The 24,564-nt window shown below is 28.3% G+C and overlaps 2 protein-coding genes across 2 annotated transcripts; one reads left to right on the top strand and one right to left on the bottom strand.

Annotated features, from left to right (window-relative positions):
• Positions 1–10,870: 10,870 nt before the first annotated feature.
• On the top strand, positions 10,871–19,239 carry LOC133030491 (uncharacterized). Its single transcript, XM_061103247.1, has 6 exons — positions 10,871–10,882; positions 17,151–17,607; positions 17,753–18,106; positions 18,300–18,569; positions 18,657–18,874; positions 18,994–19,239. The coding sequence occupies exons 1-6, from the start codon at positions 10,871–10,873 to the stop codon at positions 19,237–19,239; spliced, it is 1,557 nt and encodes a 518-aa protein (XP_060959230.1).
• Positions 19,240–22,540: 3,301 nt separating this feature from the next.
• LOC115701245 (transcription factor ORG2-like) lies at positions 22,541–24,197 on the bottom strand. Its single transcript, XM_030628991.2, has 3 exons — positions 23,408–24,197; positions 22,880–23,245; positions 22,541–22,729 (listed from the first exon to the last, which is right to left on the bottom strand). The coding sequence occupies exons 1-3, from the start codon at positions 23,726–23,728 to the stop codon at positions 22,667–22,669; spliced, it is 750 nt and encodes a 249-aa protein (XP_030484851.2). The 5' UTR covers positions 23,729–24,197; the 3' UTR covers positions 22,541–22,666.
• Positions 24,198–24,564: the final 367 nt, after the last annotated feature.

Raw genomic sequence — 24,564 nt, 5'->3', positions numbered from 1 at the left:
TTGGAATGGTGCCAAAAATGTATAGAACTTTCCTTAGACTGAATAAGTACCTTTCCTACAGCTTTAACATTCAGTCTCTCTCTGGTAGACCTAGAGACTTCAGATAGGTTTTTACACTTCTCCAAAATCACTATTCCACCCCCAGAGTAATCACCATCTTATCAGAAATATTTACTAGCACATAGGCAAATTTCGAAATCTGATATGGTGTAGTCTAAGAGTTTTAAACACACCCTTATAGACTAACATATAGTTCATCTTCTTTATCTTAGGATTTACTTGATTGTCTTCCAATGTTCTTCTCCTGGATTAATCTGATACCTACTCATTACTCCCACTCAACAGCAGGTGTCTGGTCTAAGGCATACAAAAGCATATCTAAGACCTCTCACTGTTGATATAAGAAATTCTTTCATGGCTTTATCTTTTCTGGAATAGTTAAGACTTTTCCTTAGATAAATAAAATCTATACCTTAGAAGTTGTGAAGCTTCTATAGATTGCCATTAGAAAGAAAATGCTTCAGCATCTTACTAAAGTAAGTTGCTTGCATTAGAGTAAGTAATTACCAGGTATACCACAAGCCATAGGTTTAGATAAACTCAAACCTATAATACTAGGAACAGGAAGTATTGTTAAGTCCATTGAATAGACTTATTAACTAAAATTTCCTTTTATGTCCTTGTAATAGAAAACTTAAGGTTACTCCATGTGAATGGATTAAACCATAGTTCTATTGGCTTTTCTTCTTAGTTTCTTATCTTGACAATCCATTACTTGTTTAAACTCACAATGGATTTTAATCACTAGTGTCTCCCAAGTCATAAGAAGGTGAGTTCCTAGAAACTCTCCCACTACGACAAGGTACCGTGAATTATGTCGAAGAAAACTAAATGGTATTGACCTCTTCGGTTGTGACAAGACAACAGAGGCAGTGGGATCATCATATGTCATATAAGATGATAGAACACTTTTGGAATCAAGAATTAAATATCTCCTTTATTTGCTACTTGTTTTTCAGACTTAGTCATTTTCTTAGAAAAGTAGTATTTGTTTGAACAAACACTTTCTTATCTATTGACAATAGGATGGTCCACCCCTAATCACTTAGAATAGCTAACAAACCATGGTTAACAGTTCTAGCTTTTCTTAAGATTTTGATTAGGTCATCCATGAATCTAGTAATGATTTACATTAAGTATACAACCATTACATCATTCTGAAATTGTATTACCATAGAAGGAATTAGGCAACGACTAGTAACTAATCATCAACATGCAACTCGAAATTTCTGGGGAGGTAAGTTTGGATATAATTCAAAAATCAAATTAATGATCTTTGAACTGCATATCTACTAACTATTTCTCCACCCCTATCAGTTCGCAAGATCTTTAACCACTTACCTTAATGGTTTTAACCATTGCTAGAAATTAATGAAATTTTTCAAACATTTCAAATTTCTTTGCTAAAAGGTATAATCTAGAGTTATCGTTTGAAGAATACAACGAAAAACTCATATCCACCCCTGAATGTACATCCATCTGCGGATGAGATGAACTACTTTCAGTGGATATATGCATATTAACTCTTTGCAGAGATTGATCTTATCAAATCCACTATGAACAAGATACAAATACCATAGATTAAAAAAAATGTGGTAGTGTCTTTTGATGACTTAGGTATAGTTACATCAAAGAGTTCTTAGAATACTTCAAGTGGATCCTGGTCACAGAATACCTAACTCATATTCCATACAGTTTGAATCCATTAATAAAAGATGGATATTAAACACTTGAGAAAGTGTAACTGTATTGTATCTGGAATTAGAAATATAAGAAAATTTCTATTTGGAATCTAAAATTAAAGTTAAAGACTTAAATTTATACCAAATATTATGAGTAATTCTATCTTGGACCGCCACTACTAATACAAACTCTAAGTCAGATTTGCCCATACAAGTAGGAGATTTCTAAGATTGAGGATTTATACCAATTGGGAATAGAATTTCGGGATTATAATCATATGCGTCATTTAATTTCTTAAGAGAAAATATAGAATGGCATGAAAAGATTTATAGACCATTCATCCAATGATATGTTTTGAAGCTAATTCGAAATGAATAAGCTAAGAGGAATTAGGATAATTTCGTTTATAAATAAGAATCCAACGATGCTTCGATTAGCGAAAGACAAAGTAATCTTATTTATGTAATCTTCTTGTTTCATATCGTAAAAATACTAGTCTAAGGTGTCATCAATTGATGAACAGTTAGATGTCGCATATACAATACTTATCTTTCGAGATCTTACACTATTATGTATGTCTAATGGTGAAAATCCATTAGGGATTTATCTCATTAGAAAAACAAACATGTTAGACCAACAATGAAGATTCGAAATTAAACTACAACTTAATAACAGAAAATAACATGGTTCAATATAAATTCATACACAATTCAGAAATTATAAACATATAACAAGTAGGAATGACTAGTGAAAATACTAAAACATACAATCCTAAATAATTTCCAAGGTTTTCAACAAAGGCGATACAAAGGTCCCGCAGGCGAGAGTCAAAGCATCATTTATTGAATAGAGTTGTCAGCTCATCTAAAATAGAAACCATTCTAGCAACCTTTTATTCGATCAAAATAAGAATCCAACGTTGTCCCGGTAGGCGAGAGTCAAGGTTATTCTCATTTTATGAGCTTCCACCATTGTTTCATGTTTCATAAGTTTATCTCTAAGTAGTCACCGTAGGGGAGAGTCTAATAGAGACGAAAACTTACAAAACACTTATCAAATGAAATCTTACGGTGTTAAATGCGTTCAACGAATAACCATCCATAGGGGACGAAGTCTAGCGTCTCGAGGTTATATTGAAAACATTTAACTTTTGTAAGACCAACAATGGAGATCGAATATCTTAATAATAATCAAGCTCATTATTTAAAGTGAGTTGTATTTTCTTTGATTCTCTTTATTTAATTTATTATTTTAAATATATATTTATTTAAAATTTCCAATTTAGAATGAAAAATTCTAAATATAAATTTTAATTTAATATTTATAAATTTTACTTAGATGGATATGAAAATAACATGAATTATTTCCATCTTAGTAATAATTTCCAATAAATATTTAGAAAAATATTCAATTTAAGTTGTTACAAAATTAATTTACAACTCAAATTTAATTTTCTATAAATATATATTGCATTTCGAAAAATTAAAGTATATAAGAATACAATTTTCGAAAAATGCATATTAAAATAAAAAATAAATCCTGGAAAAATTATTCTAATTTAATGTTGGCCCAAAATTAATTAATAAAATTAATTTACAACAAAAAATATAATTTTCCTATTTAATTAAATATATAAGAAAAATTTCAAATATTTAAGTATGATGGTGAAAATCAACTTAAATATTAATTTTCTATTTAATTAAATACACTAGAAAAATACTTCAAGCAAAAATATCACCTATCTAGATTTTCCTTTGACTAATTAATTCAATTTCTAATAATATTTAATTCAATTTATTTTAAATTAATCAATAAATGAAAAAAATCATTGATTTAAGTTGATCCAAGAATTAATTAAAATAAATAATTAATTTACAACTTAATCTATTTTTCATGATAAAATTCGAAATTCTAGCATGTAAGAAATGCAATTTCGAAAATTGATTAATAAAATAAAGAAAAAATATATTTTGAAAATTATTTAAATTTAGTTGAAAAAATACATTTCAACTAAAAATAATTTTCTATTTAATTAAATGTCATGAAAAAGAAATATTTAAGTATGATGATAAAAATCAACTTAGATATTTAATTTTCAAATTAATTTAATGTATTAAATTCAAGAAATAAATAATTAAGTGTAGAGAAGGCTTAATTATTAATCTCTAGTTTAATACTAGGAAAAATATACTTAAAATAAATTGTACCAAAATTAATTATATAAATAATTAATTTCACAATTTATAATATTTTCCTATTTAATATTAGAAATAATAAGTAGTCTAGAAATAATTATCTAGAAAATATCTTATTTGACTAAGTATCTTTTCCACAAAATTTGAAAAAAAAATATCTAATTTAAGTTGTATTAGAAAAAATCTAGAACTTAAATATTTTTCAAATTTAAATTTAATTAAATATCAAAAATTAAGTTGTAACCACTTAATTTAAAAATATTCCATTTTAAGTTAATATTCGAAAAGATATTAACTTAAAAAATATCTAAAGAATCTTAATAACCAATGCCTAAAATTCCTCAACTTAATTTTGAAATTTGAAATTCAAAAGATATTCAGATTTAAGTTGGTTAGTTGTAGATAACTAAATATCAACTTAAATAAGAATATTTAATGAAAAATTTAAATTAAGTTCCAGAAAGAATCTAGATGGCTATAATTCTATATTTAATTAAATACAAGAAAATACATATAGTTTAGCTTAGAATAAAAAATTCTTTAAACTATAATTTTCTTAAATTAATTTCAAAATAAATGAAATTAATTATGTTGCTAATCAATTTTATTAGGTTAAACTAGTGTAATTGACCTAGTACAGTCATTCAAATCAGGCAAATGGGCCTTCACAATTGGGGTGGTTTGTGTGAGGGGGTGCTGGGTTCAGTATGTCGTACCCACTTCTATGGCTCCCAACTCTCACACAAGGCCCAAAAGAGAGGAATTTAACCTTAATAAGAACAACTGTTATTAATTGAATAGGCCCAAAAACTAAATGGGCCTAAATAAATTCTATCAATAACTATGATAATTTATTTTAGCAACATTAACCTATATGCATCTATAATAAAATTAAACACATAGGCTCACACAGGCACACTTTGGATGGGTCCTATCATGTTGCTAGGTCATACACAGATGGAAGAAGATTGTAAATATACCTGTTACAAATTATTATCTTGACCAAGGGAGCCATCAGATCATTAGATCTGGCAAAAGGTAACCATGGCTATTTGCAATCAAGTAATAATAGGTTTTAAAAAACTTACATACAAGCTAAAACCACATACTCCTGCAACAAGGTTAGCTGGATAGTTGGAAGTAGGATTTATTTAATTTTAAATAAATAATTTCGAAAAATAAATAATTAAAAAATATTTTAATATTCGAAAAATAAAAAAAAAATTTAATTTCGGAAATAAAATTTAAATTTCGAAATTTAAAAAAAATATTTAAAATTAAACCTACTTTTTTTGAAAAATTAGGTTTCAACCAACTTAAATATCATTTCAAAAATTTGCTAACTACTTTTAAATTTTAAATGTTATTTTAAAAATAAAAATTAAATAAAAATTAGAAAAGATAAATGAAATATCTTTTCAGATTTTAAATTTAATTTAAATAAATAAAATAACAAAATTTAAAAGTTAGCAAAATATCTTACATCTATTTAAAATTACATGATTATAAATATCTTATTTTAAATTTAAATAAGGTCAAAATATCTAAAAAGATTTAATTTTTTTTAAAAAATATCTTAAAAGATAAGATATAATTAAAAATATCTTAAAAGATAAGATATCTTAAAAATATCTTAAAAGATTTTATAAATATCTTATAAAATCTGACCTTTAATTTAAAAAAAAAAAGATATAATCAAATTTAAAAATAAGATAGATTTTAAGCAAGAAGATAGATACTAATTCTATTCAAATTCAAATTACACTAATATCTTGAATTAAATTTAAAAAATATTAAATTAATTCAAAATGATAATTAGAATTGAATTAGGAATAGTAATAGTATATATACAAAACTATACAAAAAATTGGAAGTTAATTCCATGAAAAAGCATGAAAAATCGAAGAAAAACAAAAAAATTCGAAACTGTACGGACAGATTTGCGATCGCAGAAAAAAAATCAAGACAAAATTTCCGATTTTTTCAAATCTTCAAAAAATCATAACTAATTCAAATTAAATCCAAATTAAGTTCTTTAAAAGGCTAACTTGCTTAATTTTTTCCATACTATCCAATAAAAATAATTCCAGAGATTAAATTGCAATTATTTTTCACGAAAATTTACAAACATCAATCAATCATCAAATAACACTTAATACAACATGATACCATCCAAAGAACATACAAACAATCGTTTTAAAATCCAAATTTCTTGCAAGTAAATCAATTACTATGGCTCTGAGGCCAGTTTTTGGAAATTATTTTACCAGGATCTTAGATCTACTCACAAGTATGTTTATTAACACCCTAAATATGAACTTTCTAAAACGATGAAATAAACACATATAAAGTTTAGGAAACCTTACATTGGTTGCAGCGGAATATAATGACTCCTTCCGTTCAGATATCTAGCCCTTGATTCCTTTCTGTAGCAGAGCATTATAAATATCTGAACCTGGATCTCTTTCTCTGAATCTTTGATGCTGAAACTCCTTCTTGCTGAAAGTCTTTCTTCACGATCTTCCTCACTATGATTGAGGTATCACTTGCTGTGTGTGGGCACTACTCTCACACTAAGAATTTCAAAATTCAAGAGGGAAGAGAAAGAAGAAGTGGCAGATAAAGATAGGGAGAGAGAAAGCTCAGGTTTTTCTCTGAAGGAAAAATAGAAAATTTAAGTGTAATTTTCCTGAAGCCTTCACTATCTATTTATAGCATTCCACTAGGGTTAGGTTTGAATTATTTGGCATTAAAATAATGAAAATATTAGTTTAAATTGCGTACAAAAGTGGCTGGCCCTATACTAGTGGATTTGGGCCTCACTTTTTGCAATTTTGCAGTTTTACCTTTTCTGCATCTGATTTTTTCAAAAACGCCAATTTTCTAATTCAACCATTTAAATGCCAATTCTAACTATTTAATAACTATAAATAATTATTAAATAATATTGTCATTTATCATATTTATTAATTGAACCATACAAAGTATCATAATTAACAAATATGCCCTTAAAACTCTTTCTTTACAATTTCGCCCTTACTTAGTGAAAAATTCACAAATAGACATAGTCTAATTTGAGAATTATAATTGATTAATCAAAACCAATTACATGAGTCTTACAAGCAATATTATCTCAACTAGTGGGGGGACCATGGGTCTATATAACCGAGCTTCCAATAAGTAGATCAAGAATTTAGCACTAAAATTCACTAGCTTATTAATTCTTCGTTGAATCCACGCATAGAACTTAGAATTGCACTCTCAGTATATAGAATGCTCTATATGTTCCACCATATAGACACATCATTAGTTATCCATTGTTATAATCCTAATGTGATCAATGATCCTCTATATGAATGATCTACACTGTAAAGGGATTAAATTACCGTTACACCCTACAATGTATTTATTCTTTAAAACACTTGACCCCGTATAAATGATATTTCAGCTTATGTGAAATGAGTACTCCACCATTTATGTTCATTTGGTCAAGCTCGAAGGAGATCACCCTTTGCTTACTATTCGCCAGATAGAAGCTATAGATTCCATGTTTATGCTAGCGCTCCCACTCAATTGCACTACCGTGTTCCCAAAATGTACGTATCACCCTGACCTAAAAGGAGGCTTAACTAACAAATCAAAGAACACGAATAGCCTTTCAAGATTGAGCCTAATCATAACAGGATTAAGAACATTTGATCTAGGATCAACTAGGCGATATTGACTTGAATAGATTTTACGGTAAGTTTAATAAATCTAAGTCAAAGTTCAATATCGGTCCCTTCCGATGCATACTCCATGCATCCAACCTGAGTTTTACTTTAACCAATGCTCTGGAAAGAACATAGCATTTCTCCAAATGCAAGTAAACTCTGTTGTAGATTATCATATCAGTAAAACCCTATGTCTGATAAATCTAGGAAACTTTATTCACATAGTCATGTTTACTTTCCAATGTGTTGACAGCACAATAAACATGATCAAGTATGTGAAAAGGGTTTCAGATGAATTCATAGATTATGTACATATAATCATGAAATAAATCATGTGAACCATGCAACATCAAATGTTATTTCTGATCTATATTAATAAGTAAATCTGATTATATTGAAATGAGTTTTATTTTAAGCATAAAACCCAACAACTCCACCTCCATTTCCAAAGAGCACCTCAACAAATCTGATTAGAATTGCATAGCATCACCTCCGAACATAGACAAAAGGACGAAGAAACACCAAGACTGCCATGGCTAACCGCAATAGAGGTCTAGTCTAGACCGTCAGACAATCGTATAATTAGACCAGACCAAAAAAATCCCTAGACATCTAGTTGATCACCCCAAAGGTAAGATCCAACTCTCCCAACAGTATGAACTAACAAAAATAGAACCCAACCCAGATCGACGAAATGCGAGACGAGGACCCAAGGAAAATAGACACACACATAGATCAATAGCAAGCCTTCTTGACCAAGACTCCAACCAAGCCCAGATAGAGGTCCGCCACATCCTAACCAGGAGGAGATGAACAAAACTCAGGAGAAACCAGACTATATTGTGCGGCGCTACGGTTTTCTATGTCTGAACTTATTCCAAAAGAGGAGTCGTCAACTCTAGTCCACGAGGGAAGTGTAGATTTTTAAACTCTATTAGGTATAATCTGTTCCACCATAAGATGGCTTGAAGAAGTTTTAATGTGGAATTCATGTGGTTTCATAAATAGAGGACAACACACGCACAAAAGTTGCCCCCTTTGTACACTCGATCGATAGAAGTTTCCTTTAAAGAACAATAAGACATTATTTTTTGTAAAAAAAAAAAAATCATTTTTACGTTTAACTTTTTTTTACATTTTTACGGTTTTCTATAGAAACAACACGAAAACAACAAGAAAATTACATAAAAGTAACATTAAAATAACAACAAAAAATAACATACAGATAACAAAAAATCAACAACAAATTAACAAGAGTACAATATAAAAAGAACGTATTTTTTGTAAATAAAATCAAAAAAATTGTAAAAATATTTAAAATTCTGTAAAATCGTATTATATATATATATCTATTTTTTTTATATTTTTTTTTGTATATTTGTGAAATAATTCCATAAATATAGGAATCTACACACTCATTACTTTGACACTTCTTTGTGCACCTTTCCCTGACGCTTAAAGACAGTACAACTATCACTTGTCACATTAGTTTGAGACAGGGCCGGCCCTGGGCCTAGGCGGACTAGGCCCGTGCCTAAGGCCCACTCCAACCTAGGGCCCAAAACCAGCCAGCCATTTAACCCTTTAAAAAAAAAATTAGACCCCACAACACCCATTTCCTCCAGCGGCCCAGCCCAACCCAATTACACACTTCCTCAGCCCATCCGAATTCCTCCAACCACCTATCTATTGAGTATTGACGTGAAGGAAAAAAAAAAAGAAAAAAACAAAAACTAAAAAGTCACTCTCATCTCTCTCTCTCTCAAATCTAAATCTCAATATGCCATTTTTTTCCACCAAGCTCCACCAACCCTCCCTCTTTCTCTAAAATTCTTTCTCTTCTCAAGACTCTAAATTTTCAATCTCTCAAAAAAAAAAAAAAAATCACCTTTACAATTTACAATTTAACAACTATCCTAATCCTCCCCATCCTCAATCCTCAATCCACATCACTCATCAACTATCAATATACAATATTATAAGAAAAAAGTAATCTTTTCAATTTCTATCTCCTTCCTTGTATTGTAATGGTAAGCTTTTAATTTTCCAAAGTTAATATTTTATTAATTTTTATGATCAATTGCTTATTTAAATTAAAAATTATTGACATATTATTTAAATTAAAAATTATTTACTTGTTGTTATTTACTTATTATGTTGTAGTACATTGTCATCATATATTTTTATATACTAGTCGGAGGCACACGTGTTCCGCACGTGTATTCAACATGATTTTTTATTTTGAGGGGATTTATTTATTATAAATATATGAAAAATTTTATTTACACCCGACAAATTAGCTACAAGAAATGACATTTTTGCCAGCACATTTTTGTGTTGGCAAAAGTTTAGTATTACGCTGGTAAAATAAAATTTACTTTAGATGTATTGGCAAAAGAGATTAGCAAATCAACGTTGGTATTAGAATTTTTACCAGCACAAAATGAAAAGCACTGGCAAAAATGACTTTCCCAGTGCGTAAATACACTGACAAAGTTAGATTTTAGCCACTACAAATATGCGCTGGTAAAACTTGGACCTTTTTGCCAGTATAGTTTGCGAAATGCGCTGGTAAAAGTAACTTTTACCAGCGCAGTAGCGAATTGTGCTGGTAAAAGTGTGATATTTCTTGTAGTGTATAATAAGTATATAAAAAATAAACTTAAAATAATTTTTAAAAATCACTCTTAATATTTTTTGAATTATTTTTCTCACATTATTCTGTGTTAATTTTAGTATTTATTTTTAAAAAAAAGTCATAATTATTTTTCAAATTTATATAATTTTTTTTATTTTTTTCTAATAGAATTTCGTATAATTTTTTATTTTAATTTTTTTATTATAATATTTAATTTTTTTTGATAGATTTATTTTTTAACAATTTGAATTGAAGGAATTTTGATAAAAAAAAAAACTATTATAAATACAGATATAAATTTTATTTAAAATAAAAATTATTAAAATATAGTGCATTTATAAATTTTTAAAGTGCAAATAAAATTCCCCTAAAGATACTTGTGCTCACTGCCCACATTAAACAAAAATTATAATTACTTATACTAAATTAATTTTGTGGAGCTTTTTTACTATTTTACTTGACAATTATGAAATTAGAAAATACATATATATTTTAAGTGTGACATTTTTTTAGTAAAGGCTATGGCCTTCACATATCAATAAATTGGGTTTATAAATCTATTATTTTAATAATCTAAAGTGATGGAGAGAAAGGTAATTATCATATATTTATATAACTAAAATTGTGTTTTATTATTATTTTTTATTTAATAAAATAATAAGTAAATTATTTCCATCAATTGAAATAATTTTTTAAATTTTTTTGTATAAAATGATATACTTTTAAGTTATTTTGTAGAAAGATAAATTATTATTCATTAATTAAATGTGGGATATAAAAAGATTTCAAAAATATTTTTTTTTTAAAAAAAAATATTACAATATGTATGGTTGTTTGACTTAGATTTTTTTTGAGTTATAAAAGAACAATTTATTATTTTTTGTAGTTTAATATTTAATAAAGGTTAATTAAGTAATTTACTTAGTGGAACCCAAAAACATTCTTTTTGTTATAAAATAATATAAAATAATATAAAGTAGATGAGAAGAAAGAAGAAGAAGATGAAGAGAGAAAGAGAAAGTGAATGAGAATTTCTGAGTTGTTTATTCCAATGGGGTGAAACCCTATTTATACAAATACAAGAGTGAGATATTAAGAAACTAAGAAAAAGGGAAACTAAGAAAAAGAGGAATGTTGATTACAATTAATGGCAATAAATAAAAGATTTGGACATCCACATAATTATTAATATTTATAACACTCCCCCTTGGATGTCCATAATAACCGTCTTATTAAAAATCTTGCTGAAAACTTGATCAAAGGAAAAAGAGTATAGTGTAAACTAACTCCCCCTCGTTTAGGCATTTGTGGAGATCTTCTAATAGACGAATTTCGATCTTGTCTGCTGTCTTCTCAAATGTTGATGTTGGTAATAACTTTGTGAATAAGTTTGTAAGATTGACACTCGATTGAATATGTTGAACACCAATATGCATTTTCTTGAAGCGTATAAAGAAGAATTTGGTGAAATGTGTTCTAACTCTATCTCCTTCAATGTACCCTCCTTTTAGTTGAGCGATGCAACGAATATTATCTTCATAGAGAACTGTTTGTATTGATACTTCTTTATAGAGTGCAATCCATATGTCTCCCGAATATGCTATGTCAATGATCTCACTCCCACACATTCTCTACTTTCTTCATAAAATGCAAGTATGTTAACATGATTTATAGCTGCCTCGTTAAAAACCTTCTCAGAAAAACTCAATGGGACAAAATCTGAGCTAGGGAAAAAGAGTACAATGTATATTTCATATTCATAATTATTTGCAAGTTGCCTCGTTAAAAACCTTGTCAGGAAAACCCATTGGGACAAAACCTGAACTAAGGGAAAAAGAGTGCAACATGAATATGTCTCCCCCTCATGCACATATGATCCATAATTCTTTTGGTGATAATATATCTCATAAGATTATTGTTATCACTTTTAAAATATCACCATATATATCTTTGATCATATATTTTCTATAACTCTTTCAGAGTATGTATGGACTTCTAAATTATAGATGAGGGGTTCGTGGAACATTAGTCTTTATCACACTAATTGTATCATTCATGTGTGTACACAACTTTGTTCATACTAAAATTTAAAATTTCAAGTAGATATGAACATAACACATTAATGGTACTATAAATTTTCATTTGTGAGAATGATGGTACTCCAAGACCACGTATTTGTTCCATCTTGTTGTATGATCTTAATTTCCATATCAAATGATCATATATCTATAATTCTTGATACATATGAAGTACTTCAGGACTTCAATACTAATGAACAAACTTTATACATTAATATTTCTCGAAATACAAAAGAAATAATAGTTTGTTCTTCAATTAATCAAAAACTCTTCAAGAGTCTATCACAGCGTATAATTTACGAATTTATATTGCATAGACAACCATACGTATTTTTCAAACAATAATTTACTTACATGTCTTTATTTCATACAAAGATCTTTGTCATATAGTGCGCGCGACTTTGAATTTATATCACTTAAGACATGTATTAAATTCTTCTAGAATTTTTAGATAAGGCTTATTTCAAATTCTCACTATATTAGGAGCTCCAAATAAATAACCTTTTGTTGCAAGATTTATGTGACGCTTATAAATCCTCATAAAATATATTCCAGGCTATAATCAAATCATGATTATATTTTCTCAATATTTAAGCCTTACTTCAATCAATCTCATGTCTATGCAAACTTTGTACAACAATTCATTATGTACAAATACATATATGCAAATTTCTCATTAGAAATATTTATTTGCACACCCTACAGGTCTTACTTCACTTTATACGAGTAAACTTGCCTGGACTGCGTCATAATATTTTGGCCAAAAATCAAAATGTATGTCAATAATTCTCGACAAATCTAATACCATGATCCTTGCTATCTCATGTTAGTTTATTGCATATGCAAACATTCAACATCTATTGTCGACAAAAATTTCATTATATGATAATTTCCTCCCATATTGACATAACTTATAGAGATCTCTTTAAATTACATATTTTTCAAATATGTTTATCATTTATAGGTACCTATATAGAATCACTCCAGGGATTCAATTATGATCAAATGTGTTATGTCTAACTTCTCTTGGGAGTCTCTTCGAGTACCGTTTTCATCACGGTTATCATTTTAATACTTTATAACATTAAGGTATCTCCATGAGTACCTCTAGATTTAACAACTTCAGGGCAAATCAAATGAACATTTATTAATAATTTCTACATTGTTCATTTACGCTTCAGGCGTTTTCAATCATTCTATCTCAACTTTGAATAATATTGATTTGCAGTTGGTATATATCATTTTGAACTATATTGTTCTTATATACTTTGTGCAAGGATCATTTTTCAAAAATTATCATCGATCCCAACTGCTTCTCTCCCCCTGATCGAGAGAATTTTTAAAAATTGTGATATATAATATTATTAATATACCTGTAGGGATTTCAGTATATCACAATGAATCAATATTTGTTTAAACTCATATATACTATATGACATTGAACTTCAGGTTCAATAAACTTCAGTTTCAAGTTCAATCCTTATGAACTTAATTCATTTCTAAGAATGAGTCATACGTGTATAATTAGAAATACATAAATTTACACATTTTGTAAATGCATGATTATATAATCTTATCACATCGATAAGAAACTATGCAATAAAAATCTAATAATGGCTCAAGACTGTTGAAGAAATATAATTTAAATATTTTCTATGTGCAAATATATGCACATTCTTCTTTTGAGCCTTATAAATTAACAATGAGAAGAATCTTCTGGTTCTTCAACAAAATTTAGTCAAATTCTTTGACAATTTATTGCATATGATTGATCATGTTAAAATAATTCAATTCATGAACTTCAGGTTCACTATAATTTGTATTTTAATGAAACTTTCAAAAGGTAATGTAAATTCATTACAACATAATCATTACAAGTTTCATTTTTATATACACGAATAATATAATTATATTATTCTCCAAAACATATACACTCTTCAGGAGTCACTATTATGTTTATCAAACTTTATATTTCTTCAGGAATCACTATCATCAAATAGATATAACCGTAATATATCATTCATTTTTCCTGGTATCTTTTTAACAAGTCGTCTAATTTATTAATAGACTATTCATCAGTCTAATTATCATGACTTGATATATTATATATTTAAATGTACAATAAGTACATATAATAAGTTATTTCTTATCACTTTCATAACTAGATAAAAGTTATACATCTAGGTACATACAAAGATATTTTACTACTCAAAGTAGCAATTGTATGTAAGACTTCTTCAGGAAGCTTTTCAAATAATCATTTTGTGATTCTTTATCACTTTGAGTATATTGAATCACTAACAAATATTAGTAAGTTATATATTCACTTCTGGGAATATGCAAACTGAATTATATAGTAACTATATATATACATATCCTGTACCAACAATAGTTTGAAACTATTGATTTCAAGAAATAATAAAATATGTATATATTAATTTACTTCTGGCATTGCCAATATATGTGAAATCTATATATATTCTTTGAAATAGAATTTCATGTCTATTCATTCTCTTCAGGGAATGATATTTAAATATTCTAAATGTACAATAAATTTGTACAATTCACATTCTATTCAATAATCAAATATACTTTTATCTTGATTATAAGTGTGTTCGTACTACAGGTACGCGACTACTATTATTCAATTCCACACATGATATATAGATTTTATACACTTTGATTGTGTGTGGTATCTCATCTTTTGGTTGTTTCTACTTTCTTCTGGAAATATTTGAGTAAATAATGTGATTGATTGTTTAAATTACATTCACTTCGGGGAATGACGCTGAACAAGTAGAACATTATTATAAATTTCTTAAAAATTTATTACTTGTTCATATATAAAAAGAAATTACCCAGCAATTTCCTTAACAATATTTCAAAGAATATATGAATACAATTTTTGCATAATCTCCAAGATGTATGCAAAATTTGATCTTTAATATATGTCACATGCAATAATTTCCAACATTGCAAGTAATAATAATGTATAGTAACATGACTAATACAAACAATATTTAAAAGTAGTTGAATTCAATTCGTATCATTCTCTACAGGGAATGATGAACAATAAATACATGTCTCATGTATTTAAATAACATTAGTCATGCTCACTGTTATTCTTATACTTTGATGTTTCAATGCAATTTTCTTAACATTCTTTTTAGGTATTCAAAACCTAGTATAAAATTGCATCAATAATAATCATTTTTAATGACTCTTTAGTTGTATTCACATAAATACAATCATTTTTTTTTGACAAATATAAAACATTTACTTCAGGAAATGTTTGTCAAAATCTATATCGATATTAGATTACTTTTCATTGTCCTCAAAGAATACAAGAACATATATATAAAGATGTATTCATCTCTTTCATTATATATCCATCAACTATATAATGAATATTACGTTTGCATAATCTTCAGGATATATGCAAGATTTTAATGAGGACGCATAATCATCAGGATATATGCAATATTTTATCGAGGATGCATAATCTTCAGGATATATGCAATTTTTTATCGATGATGTATAATCTTCAGGATATATGCAATATTTTATCGATGATGCATAATCTTTAGGATATATGCAATATTTTATCGATGATACATAATCTTCTGGATATATGTATAATTTATATAGATTTTCTCTATCATATCATAGGCACACATATATTGTAAATATTATGAATGATAAGAACATAATATATATACATATATATGAAATCAATAATAAATATATAAAAACATATACATACATATATAATATATAGATATATAGATAAAAAGAAAAAGGAAACCAAATGATTCTTGAAATTGTTTCAGTCAGAGAAGTATATATAGAAATATATATTTAGTGTATTTTGACTTTGAAACAATTCAAGAACTTTAACAAGATGCTTACATTGGGACTTGGGAAGAGACTCATGCTTGAAGCTTGGGCAGAGACTCGTGCTGATAACGTGTTATAAAATAATATAAAATAATATAAAGTAGATGAGAAGAAAGAAGAAGAAGATGAAGAGGGAAAGAGAAAGTGAATGAGAATTTCTGAGTTGTTTATTCCAATGGGGTGAACCCCTATTTATACAAATACAAGAGTGAGATATTAAGAAACTAAGAAAAAGAGGAATGTTGATTACAATTAATGGCAATAAATAAAAGATTTAGACATCCACATAATTATTAATATTTATAACACTTTTTTTTTATAAAGGTTATAGATAGAAAAAGGAAGGAGAATTTTGTAATTTACTATAGGAAGCCCAAAGTCACATTCTCCTTTTTATATAGTTATAGATATATTAGTAGGAAAGTGTTAATGGGTGGGCTTCTTAATTAAGTCATTTCCTTTTTAATTATTATTTTGTTTGCTTTGAAATTTTCGTAGTAGTATATCGTTTTGTGTATTTTAATATTTATATATTGTTATTGTTGTTGTTGTTGTTGTTGATGTTGTATAAATATTATAAACTAAAAATAAAATGAATATTGAATTTTATTTTCCTAGCTCAATTAATTCACTATTGATTCACTCATAGTCACAAATCAATTCACATAAAGAAATGATCACCATATTTTATTTTATTTGCAAAAGAAAAAAAAAAAAACTCCTTTTTAGTAGTTCCCTTTTATTTCTAAAGTTATGTGACTTATGTCTTGTATTTTTTTTTTATGATTTTGATATACCGTATATTTTGTAATAATAAGATAAACATTGTCTTGTCTATATCATATTTTTGTACTCATATCATTAATTTTGTTTGCAATTTTTATAGGGTCCTATTAGAAATTACAAATACAAATCAGGAGCTCAAAAAAGAAAGGAGAAATTAAGGAAAGAAGTCTTGCAAAAAAGTCAGGTTGGTTCTCTTAATAAGTATTTCAATACAAATAATGTAGACAATTTTGTAGGGAATGACATTGAGAATCAGTTTGATATTGAAAGTAATGAGAATGAGAAAACTTCAAGTAATGTGAATGAAAATGAAGGACTGAATCAAACAATTAATGAGAATGAAAAAAGTTCAAGTGATGTGAATGAAAATGAAGAACTGAATCAAACACTGAGTGAGAATGAGAATGAGAAAACTTTAAGTCGTGTATTCAACTTTCCTTTTGATATTGATGATCCAGGAAATTGGGATAGGATTGGTCATATTAATATGACAAATTTTATAGTTGAAAGAGGTCCAAAAAGAGTCATTAAGGACGAGTTTACTAGGGATGCTTTCGGTAGGAATTTTTTTTCGTTGCATTATATTAGAGAATTATCAAATGGAGAAAAACAAAGAAGCATTTTGTTTAGGTAAATTAGGTAAAGTATTTTGTTTTTGTTGTTAATTGTTTGAAACAAAGAAGCATCTTGTGGGTTTTTTAGCTGAGGGAGGTTTTAATGACTGGCATAATATTTCTGATCGATTAAAAAGTCATGAACGAAGTACACAACATATTGAGTCAATTGCTAGTTGGGTGGAATTAGAAAAACAACTGAAAATGAAGTTAACAATTGATGCAAGTTTAGAAGAATACATTAATCAAGAGAAAAAACATTGGAAACAAGTGTTAGAGAGAATTCTTGCTATTGTAAAAAGAATTGGGCAAAATAATTTGGCATTTCGAGGAGATCGTGAAAAACTATATGATAAAAACAATGGAAATTTCTTACAAATTATAGAATTACTTGCTGAATTTGATTCAACAATGCAAGAACATGTTCGTCATATTTTAAGAGGTGAGACTCATTATCATTATTTGAGTCACAAGATTCAAAATGAAATGATACAACTACTGGCAACTGAGGTGAAAAGCTCGATAATTAGTAGAATTAAAGAAGCAAAATATTTTTTCAGTCATACTAGATTGTACTCTAGATGCAAGTAATGATGAACAAATGTCTCTTGTTTTAAGATGTGTGAATGTTTCAGAAAGTCCAATATTTGTTGATGAGTATTTTCTAGGATTCATAAAAGTTCATGACACATCAGGGCTTGGTTTGCTTAATGAACTTTTAGATGCGTTGAATATTCTTGGACTTGATGTTGATAATATAAGAGGACAAGGATATGACAATGGATCTAATATGAGAGGAAAGAATAAAGGTGTACAAACTAGGCTACTTGAAATGAATCCTAGAGCATTGTACAATTCTTGTGCCTGTCATTCTCTAAATCTTTTACTTTCTGACATGGCTCATTGTTGTCCCAAGGCTGTATCTTTTTTTTTTTTTGGTGTGGTACAACGAATATACTCATTATTTTCAGCTTCTACAAAATGATGGAAAGTATTTAGAGATCATGTACCTGGTTTCACTGTTAAGCCATTATCAGAAACGCGTTGGGAAAGTCGTGTTGACAGTGTTAAGGCACTAATGTTCCAAGCTTCACAAATAAAAGAAGCTTTAAATTACTTGACAGAAAGTAATGAAGATGCCAAAACAAAAAGTGATGCTGAGACTTTAGCAACATATAATATTCATAATTTTGAGTTCTTTGTGAGTAAGGTTATTTGGTATGATTTGTTGTTTGCTATTAATACTGCTAGCAAGATCCTACAAAATGAAGATATGCAAATTGATGTTGCTATCAAAGAGTTAAAGATTCTACTTTCATTTTTCAAAAGTATAGAGAAACTGGTTTTGAGAATGCTGCTTTGACTAAAGCTACTGAGATTGCAAGTGTGATGGAAGTTGAACCTGTGTTTATTGAAAAACAAAAAATTTACAGGAAAAAGCATTTTGATGAAAGTGTCAATGAAGGGGTGACACAATCAGCAGCAGAGTCATTTAAAATTGATTATTTTCTTTGCATTATTGATCAAGCTATTTCATCATTTAAAACCAGGCATGCATACTTTTATAGTGCTTAATTTAAAATTATATTTCACTTCCTACCATAATAACTAATAAAAATAATTATTGTTCAACTAGGTTCGAACAATTTTAGAATTTTGAGGAGAATTTTGGACTATTGTTTGATTTTGAGAAATTAAAGTCTGCAGATAATGACACTTTGAAGAATTTTTGTATCAATCTTACAAACTTAATGAAGCATGGTGAGATTTCAGACCTTGACAATGATGACCTATACCAAGAGTTATATATGGTGCGTCAAAGTCTACCAAAAGAAACCAAAAGAGCTATCGATGTGTTGAGTTATATAAAAGAAGTGGATGGTAGTTATCCAAATGCTTGGATTGCTTATAGGATTTTTCTAACTATTCCGGTCACCGTTGCCCATGCAGAACGGAGTTTTTCCAAATTGACCTTGATCAAATCTTATCTCCGTTCAACCATGTCTCAAGAAAGATTAAGCGGTTTAGCTATGTTATCCATTGAACATGATTTAGTTGCAAAACTTGATTATGTAAATTTAATTAATACTTTTGCATCTAAAAATGCAAGACGTATAATATTTAAGTAATATATTGAAATTTATAAGTTTATGTGATGGTTTGGAATGTATTTATATTATATTAGTTTAATTTTATTAAAAATTACATACATAAAAAAATACATTTACAAAAGGGTCCATTTTTTTCTTAATTTGCTAAAATCGTCTTGGGCCCATTTTTTTTTTTTTTAGGGCTGGCCCTGGTTTGAGAGGAGATTGGTTTAATTTTTTTGTAAGCCCAGGGCCTTGATTATGTTAGAGAAGTCTAGTATTATCCAGACTATTTTCAAAAATATAGGAAAATTTATTAAGGTTATGATAAATATGGCATAAAAAGTAAATTCCACTAAATATGACATTATTTAACCAATCAAACTAAAAATATAATTTTTTTTTTTTAAAAAAAAACCATATAAAACTTTTAAAAAAATCTGAATTTAAGATTTATAAAAAATAAAAACTTAATTGAATTACCATAAAAAATATTAAAATTATCTTCATATTTATTATTTTTTATAAAAAATAAAACAGATAAAACTATAGTGATCATCGCCAAAGTTGTCAATCGTGTCCGAAAAGTCACCGGAGTTTGATGTTGGCACTGGAAAAATCGTAGGAGTAGCTGTCGATGCCTAAAAAGTCGCCGAAGTTGCTCCCGACGCCAAAAAAGTCGTCAGAATTAGCATTTTCGCGAGAAAAATCACTAAAAAACTGGTTTCTTGATGAAGAAACCAGTTTCTTGGTAATTTTTCCGGTAATTTTACCGTCGACAGTGCCAATTCCGATGACTATTTTGGAGTTTGATGTCGATGTCGGAAAAGTCACAGGAGTAGTTGTCGGTGTTGGAAAAATCGCCGAAGACTGCCGGCGTCGAAAAAGTCATCAGAATTGACATTGTCGTTAGCAAAATCACTGGAAAATCACCAAGAAAGTGGTTTTTTTATCAAGAAACCGGTTTCTTCACCAAGAAAGTGGTTTTTTCATCAAGGAATTAGTTTCGTTACACAACAATAATAAAGATTATGAAAACAAAACAAAAATGATATACAATAAAATTAATTGAAACTAGTTTTATCAATCAACCAAATAGAGAAAAAAATACTCATAAATATAAACAAAACAACGCACAATGCACAACAATAATCTAAAACAAAATATAAGTAGAAACAAAATAATAAAAAGAAACTTAAAATAAAAAATATACAATAACATCATAAAATAGAGCAACCTCATTACAAAACCCTTAAAACCTGTAAAACCAGTTTTGAACTTATGAACCCTGTGAAACTAGATTCAACGCTATGAAAAGTTATAACGAAATATAAATGCTATAAACAATAAAGTTAACTGAAACAAGTCATCGAAATTGGCATAGTCGCTGGAGTTGCTGCTGGCACCGAGAAAGTCACTGGAGTTGCTGCCGGCGCTAAAAACGTCATTGGAATTGGCATTATCGCTGGAAAAATCACAAAAAATTTCCCAGAAACCAGTTTCTTCATCAAGAAATTGATTTCTTGGTGATTTTTTCGGTAATTTTTCTAACGACAATGCCAATTACGACAAATTTCTCGGAGTTTACTGTCCGATGTTTGCTGTCGGTGCCGGAAAAGTCACCAGAGTAGCTGCTAGCGTTAGAAAAGTCGTCAGAAGTGGCATTGTCAACAGAAAAATCACTAAGAAAGTGGTTTCTACATCAAGAAACCGATTTTTTGGTGATTTTTTCAGTGATTTTTCTGGCGACAATGCCAATTCCAACAAATTTTTGGCGTCGGCAGCAACTCCGACGAATTTTCCTGCACCGACCGCTACTCCGATGACTTTTTCGGCACCGGGAGTAAACTCTGGCGACTTTTCTGGCATCAGTGACAAATAAAACTACCTAAACAAATAAAAACATTAAATATGTCATTTGAAAACCTAATTACATATATATATGACATATCAAATACCATAAAAAGACCTAAAAATAAATAAATACCATATAAATTGGTCAAACTTAAATGTGCCATATTTATCATAAGAACCTTTAAAATCTCATAACAAGTGTAATTTTCTCTATTATCCATGGTCTCTAGTTATGTTATGGAGGTAAGTGGAGAGTAACCTCTTTGGAACCATTAAATGCCTATAGTGTCACCTATAAAGGCCAAGTATCATTTGAAAAATGATTAAATTTCTTGGTTCTAAGCTTAAATGGAAGCCAAATCGATATTGAACTTTAACCTAGAAAAATTCATATTACAGCTGACTTGTGGATTAGACTGAATTAGGTAAAAAGTTGTCTCACTTCGTCATCTTCCCTCTCTCTTCAACCTCTTTATTTTCTTAGTTGATGGAAAATCTGATCAATAAACTTCACTTTTCTTATCTTCATATACCTCACTTTCTTTAACCTCAATTTCTATCCCTTTATAATTTATCTGTCCTCACTTACAAAAAATTAAATAAAAATTAAAATGAAATCACCATCACATTTACATTTTTTTGAAAAAATTAAAAATCAAAATTTGTTAATAAACACACCCTTAGTTTATTAATAACGTAATCACAACAAATTACAAAAAATTTAAGTTGGGAGTATTTCGATCTTAAGTAATAAGTAGTGACATTGAAATACAATTCATTTTGGGACAATATTCATAAATATTCATTTTCAAGATAGTGACTATTTTTTTTTGGATATGTGTGAATCGAAAGTAGAGTAGCCTATGTTTTTATATATGACTCAATACTTTTACATTTAATTTATATGGAAACAATTATCGGAAGAGTAGTTTTCCATATATACCATAAGCGAGGAAACATATCAACAAAATAGCCAATAAATTAATAGCACGCTCTCCATTAAATTAATTAATTTGCATACTATCATGGTCAAACTAAAATTAGTGATCTCCAGTCATTCAGTATGGTGATAAAAATTTCGCATTCAAATTGTTTGCTCCATCTATGGAACATTTTTCAACCTACAAAAAAATCGAAAAAAAGAAGATTAATACTTATTATAATAACAATAACAATAATAATATTTTTTTTGGGCGTTTTGGATCAGGAAATTGGAATCATATTCATTAGAATTTTATTTCTATTTTTAAAAAATAAAAATAAAAGATTACCTGTAAATGAATATTATAGAAGACCCTCCCAAAAAACGACTCAAAAGAATTAACGTTTAGTACCGAAAATCCATCTTCTTCTAGATCAATCAGAATATGGGACAATGGAGTTTGTTGAACCTTAAAACAGGAAATTTGAAGCACTATTTCACTATCATTAAGCCTACTGACTGAAACATTACACAAAGATCTCCAAGCTGATAATAAGGAGCTTTTCTTATGGCTTTCTTCATAAATAAGCTCCACTCTCTTTGACATGCTCGATAAAAGCTCTTCCTTTTTCTTAATCAGTCCTTTTACTTGATTTTGAAGCTCAGGTATGTATTTTATGGTTCTTGAAATTGTTGATGGATTGCTTAGTTTTTTCTGAGCCAACACAAAATCAAAATAAATATTAAATTTTAAAAATTACAAGTAATTATGTCTGCTTAATTGTAATAAAATAAATAAAAGCTCTTAATTACTGCGTAAATTAACAAAATGACAGGCCTATATATTAGATAAAGAAAAATATGAATATATATATACCATTTGGTCAGCTGCCGGAAGAAGAGAGCGGAGAGAGGAATAGAGAGAGTTGATTCTCTTTCTACGGTCACGCTCACTAGCATTGTGACACAGCTTCTTAATGATCGTGGGGTCATCACCAGTGACAGCTGTCGTGGACGGCAGAGATGGATTAAGCTCTGCTGTCTTATTATTCTCTTGTTGCTGTTGTTGGAAAAGAGATTGAATATTGTCGATATTATTGTGAGCAAAAAAGGAGAATGAATCTGCAAAGTCAGCAGTGGCTCTGCCATGATCTAATAACGCCATTGATGGTGATGAAGAAGAATACAATGCTAACATTGTGTTATCCTTGAGAGAATGACTACTAATTATTAGTATCCGTACTTTCAGATCTGACGGCGAAAATTAACTTGTTTAATAGGCGTACATGTTTTCTATATATATAGTACACAAAACACATGTATATATCCCTCTTCGTCCTTCTCTATCTGTACATTTTTTATTAGTTGGTGAATATAAAATATTTATGCTAATAAGAAAATGAATTATATATAATATATCCATTAAAAAAAACACACACAGAGTTAGTTGATGTACTTGTGGAAGGAGTGTGTGACTCCATTTCTATAATATAATATAGTGTGGTCAAATATGGGAATTAATGAAACTATAGATAGGATTCAAAAAACCATAAGAAAACATAATAGAATCAATGGGTTGATCATTTTCTAGCTAGCTAGCACAAATATGCACAGATGTCATTTCTTCATGCCATACCACACTACATTACATCCTCAAATTATTCATGATGTTTAAAATGTCTCCCTATCACATTACGAAAAATGACTCAAGAATAAATGTCTAAAAGAAGGAAAACAAAAATGAATTATGTATTTCTATATATAAATATAAAAAAATGAATTATATATATTAGGTAAATTTTGTATCATTTTATAAATATAAACAAATGTTTGATGATGATTTATAATCATTTACTAAATAACAACATTTGTATATATTTTTTCTCTTTGGTTTAATATATATTCTGTTATCCAAAAATTTCACTACTTTTTCAAATGTTAAATTCATTAAAGTAAATAACATATATTTTGTAGTCTGAACTTCTTATACCTTATTAATGTTATATACATTAAGATTGATAGAAATAAATAGTT

The sequence above is a fragment of the Cannabis sativa genome, chromosome 8, assembly GCF_029168945.1.
Source record: "Cannabis sativa cultivar Pink pepper isolate KNU-18-1 chromosome 8, ASM2916894v1, whole genome shotgun sequence".
Classification (NCBI taxonomy): Eukaryota; Viridiplantae; Streptophyta; class Magnoliopsida; order Rosales; family Cannabaceae; genus Cannabis; species Cannabis sativa.
This window is presented reverse-complemented; position numbering and strand designations above follow the sequence as displayed.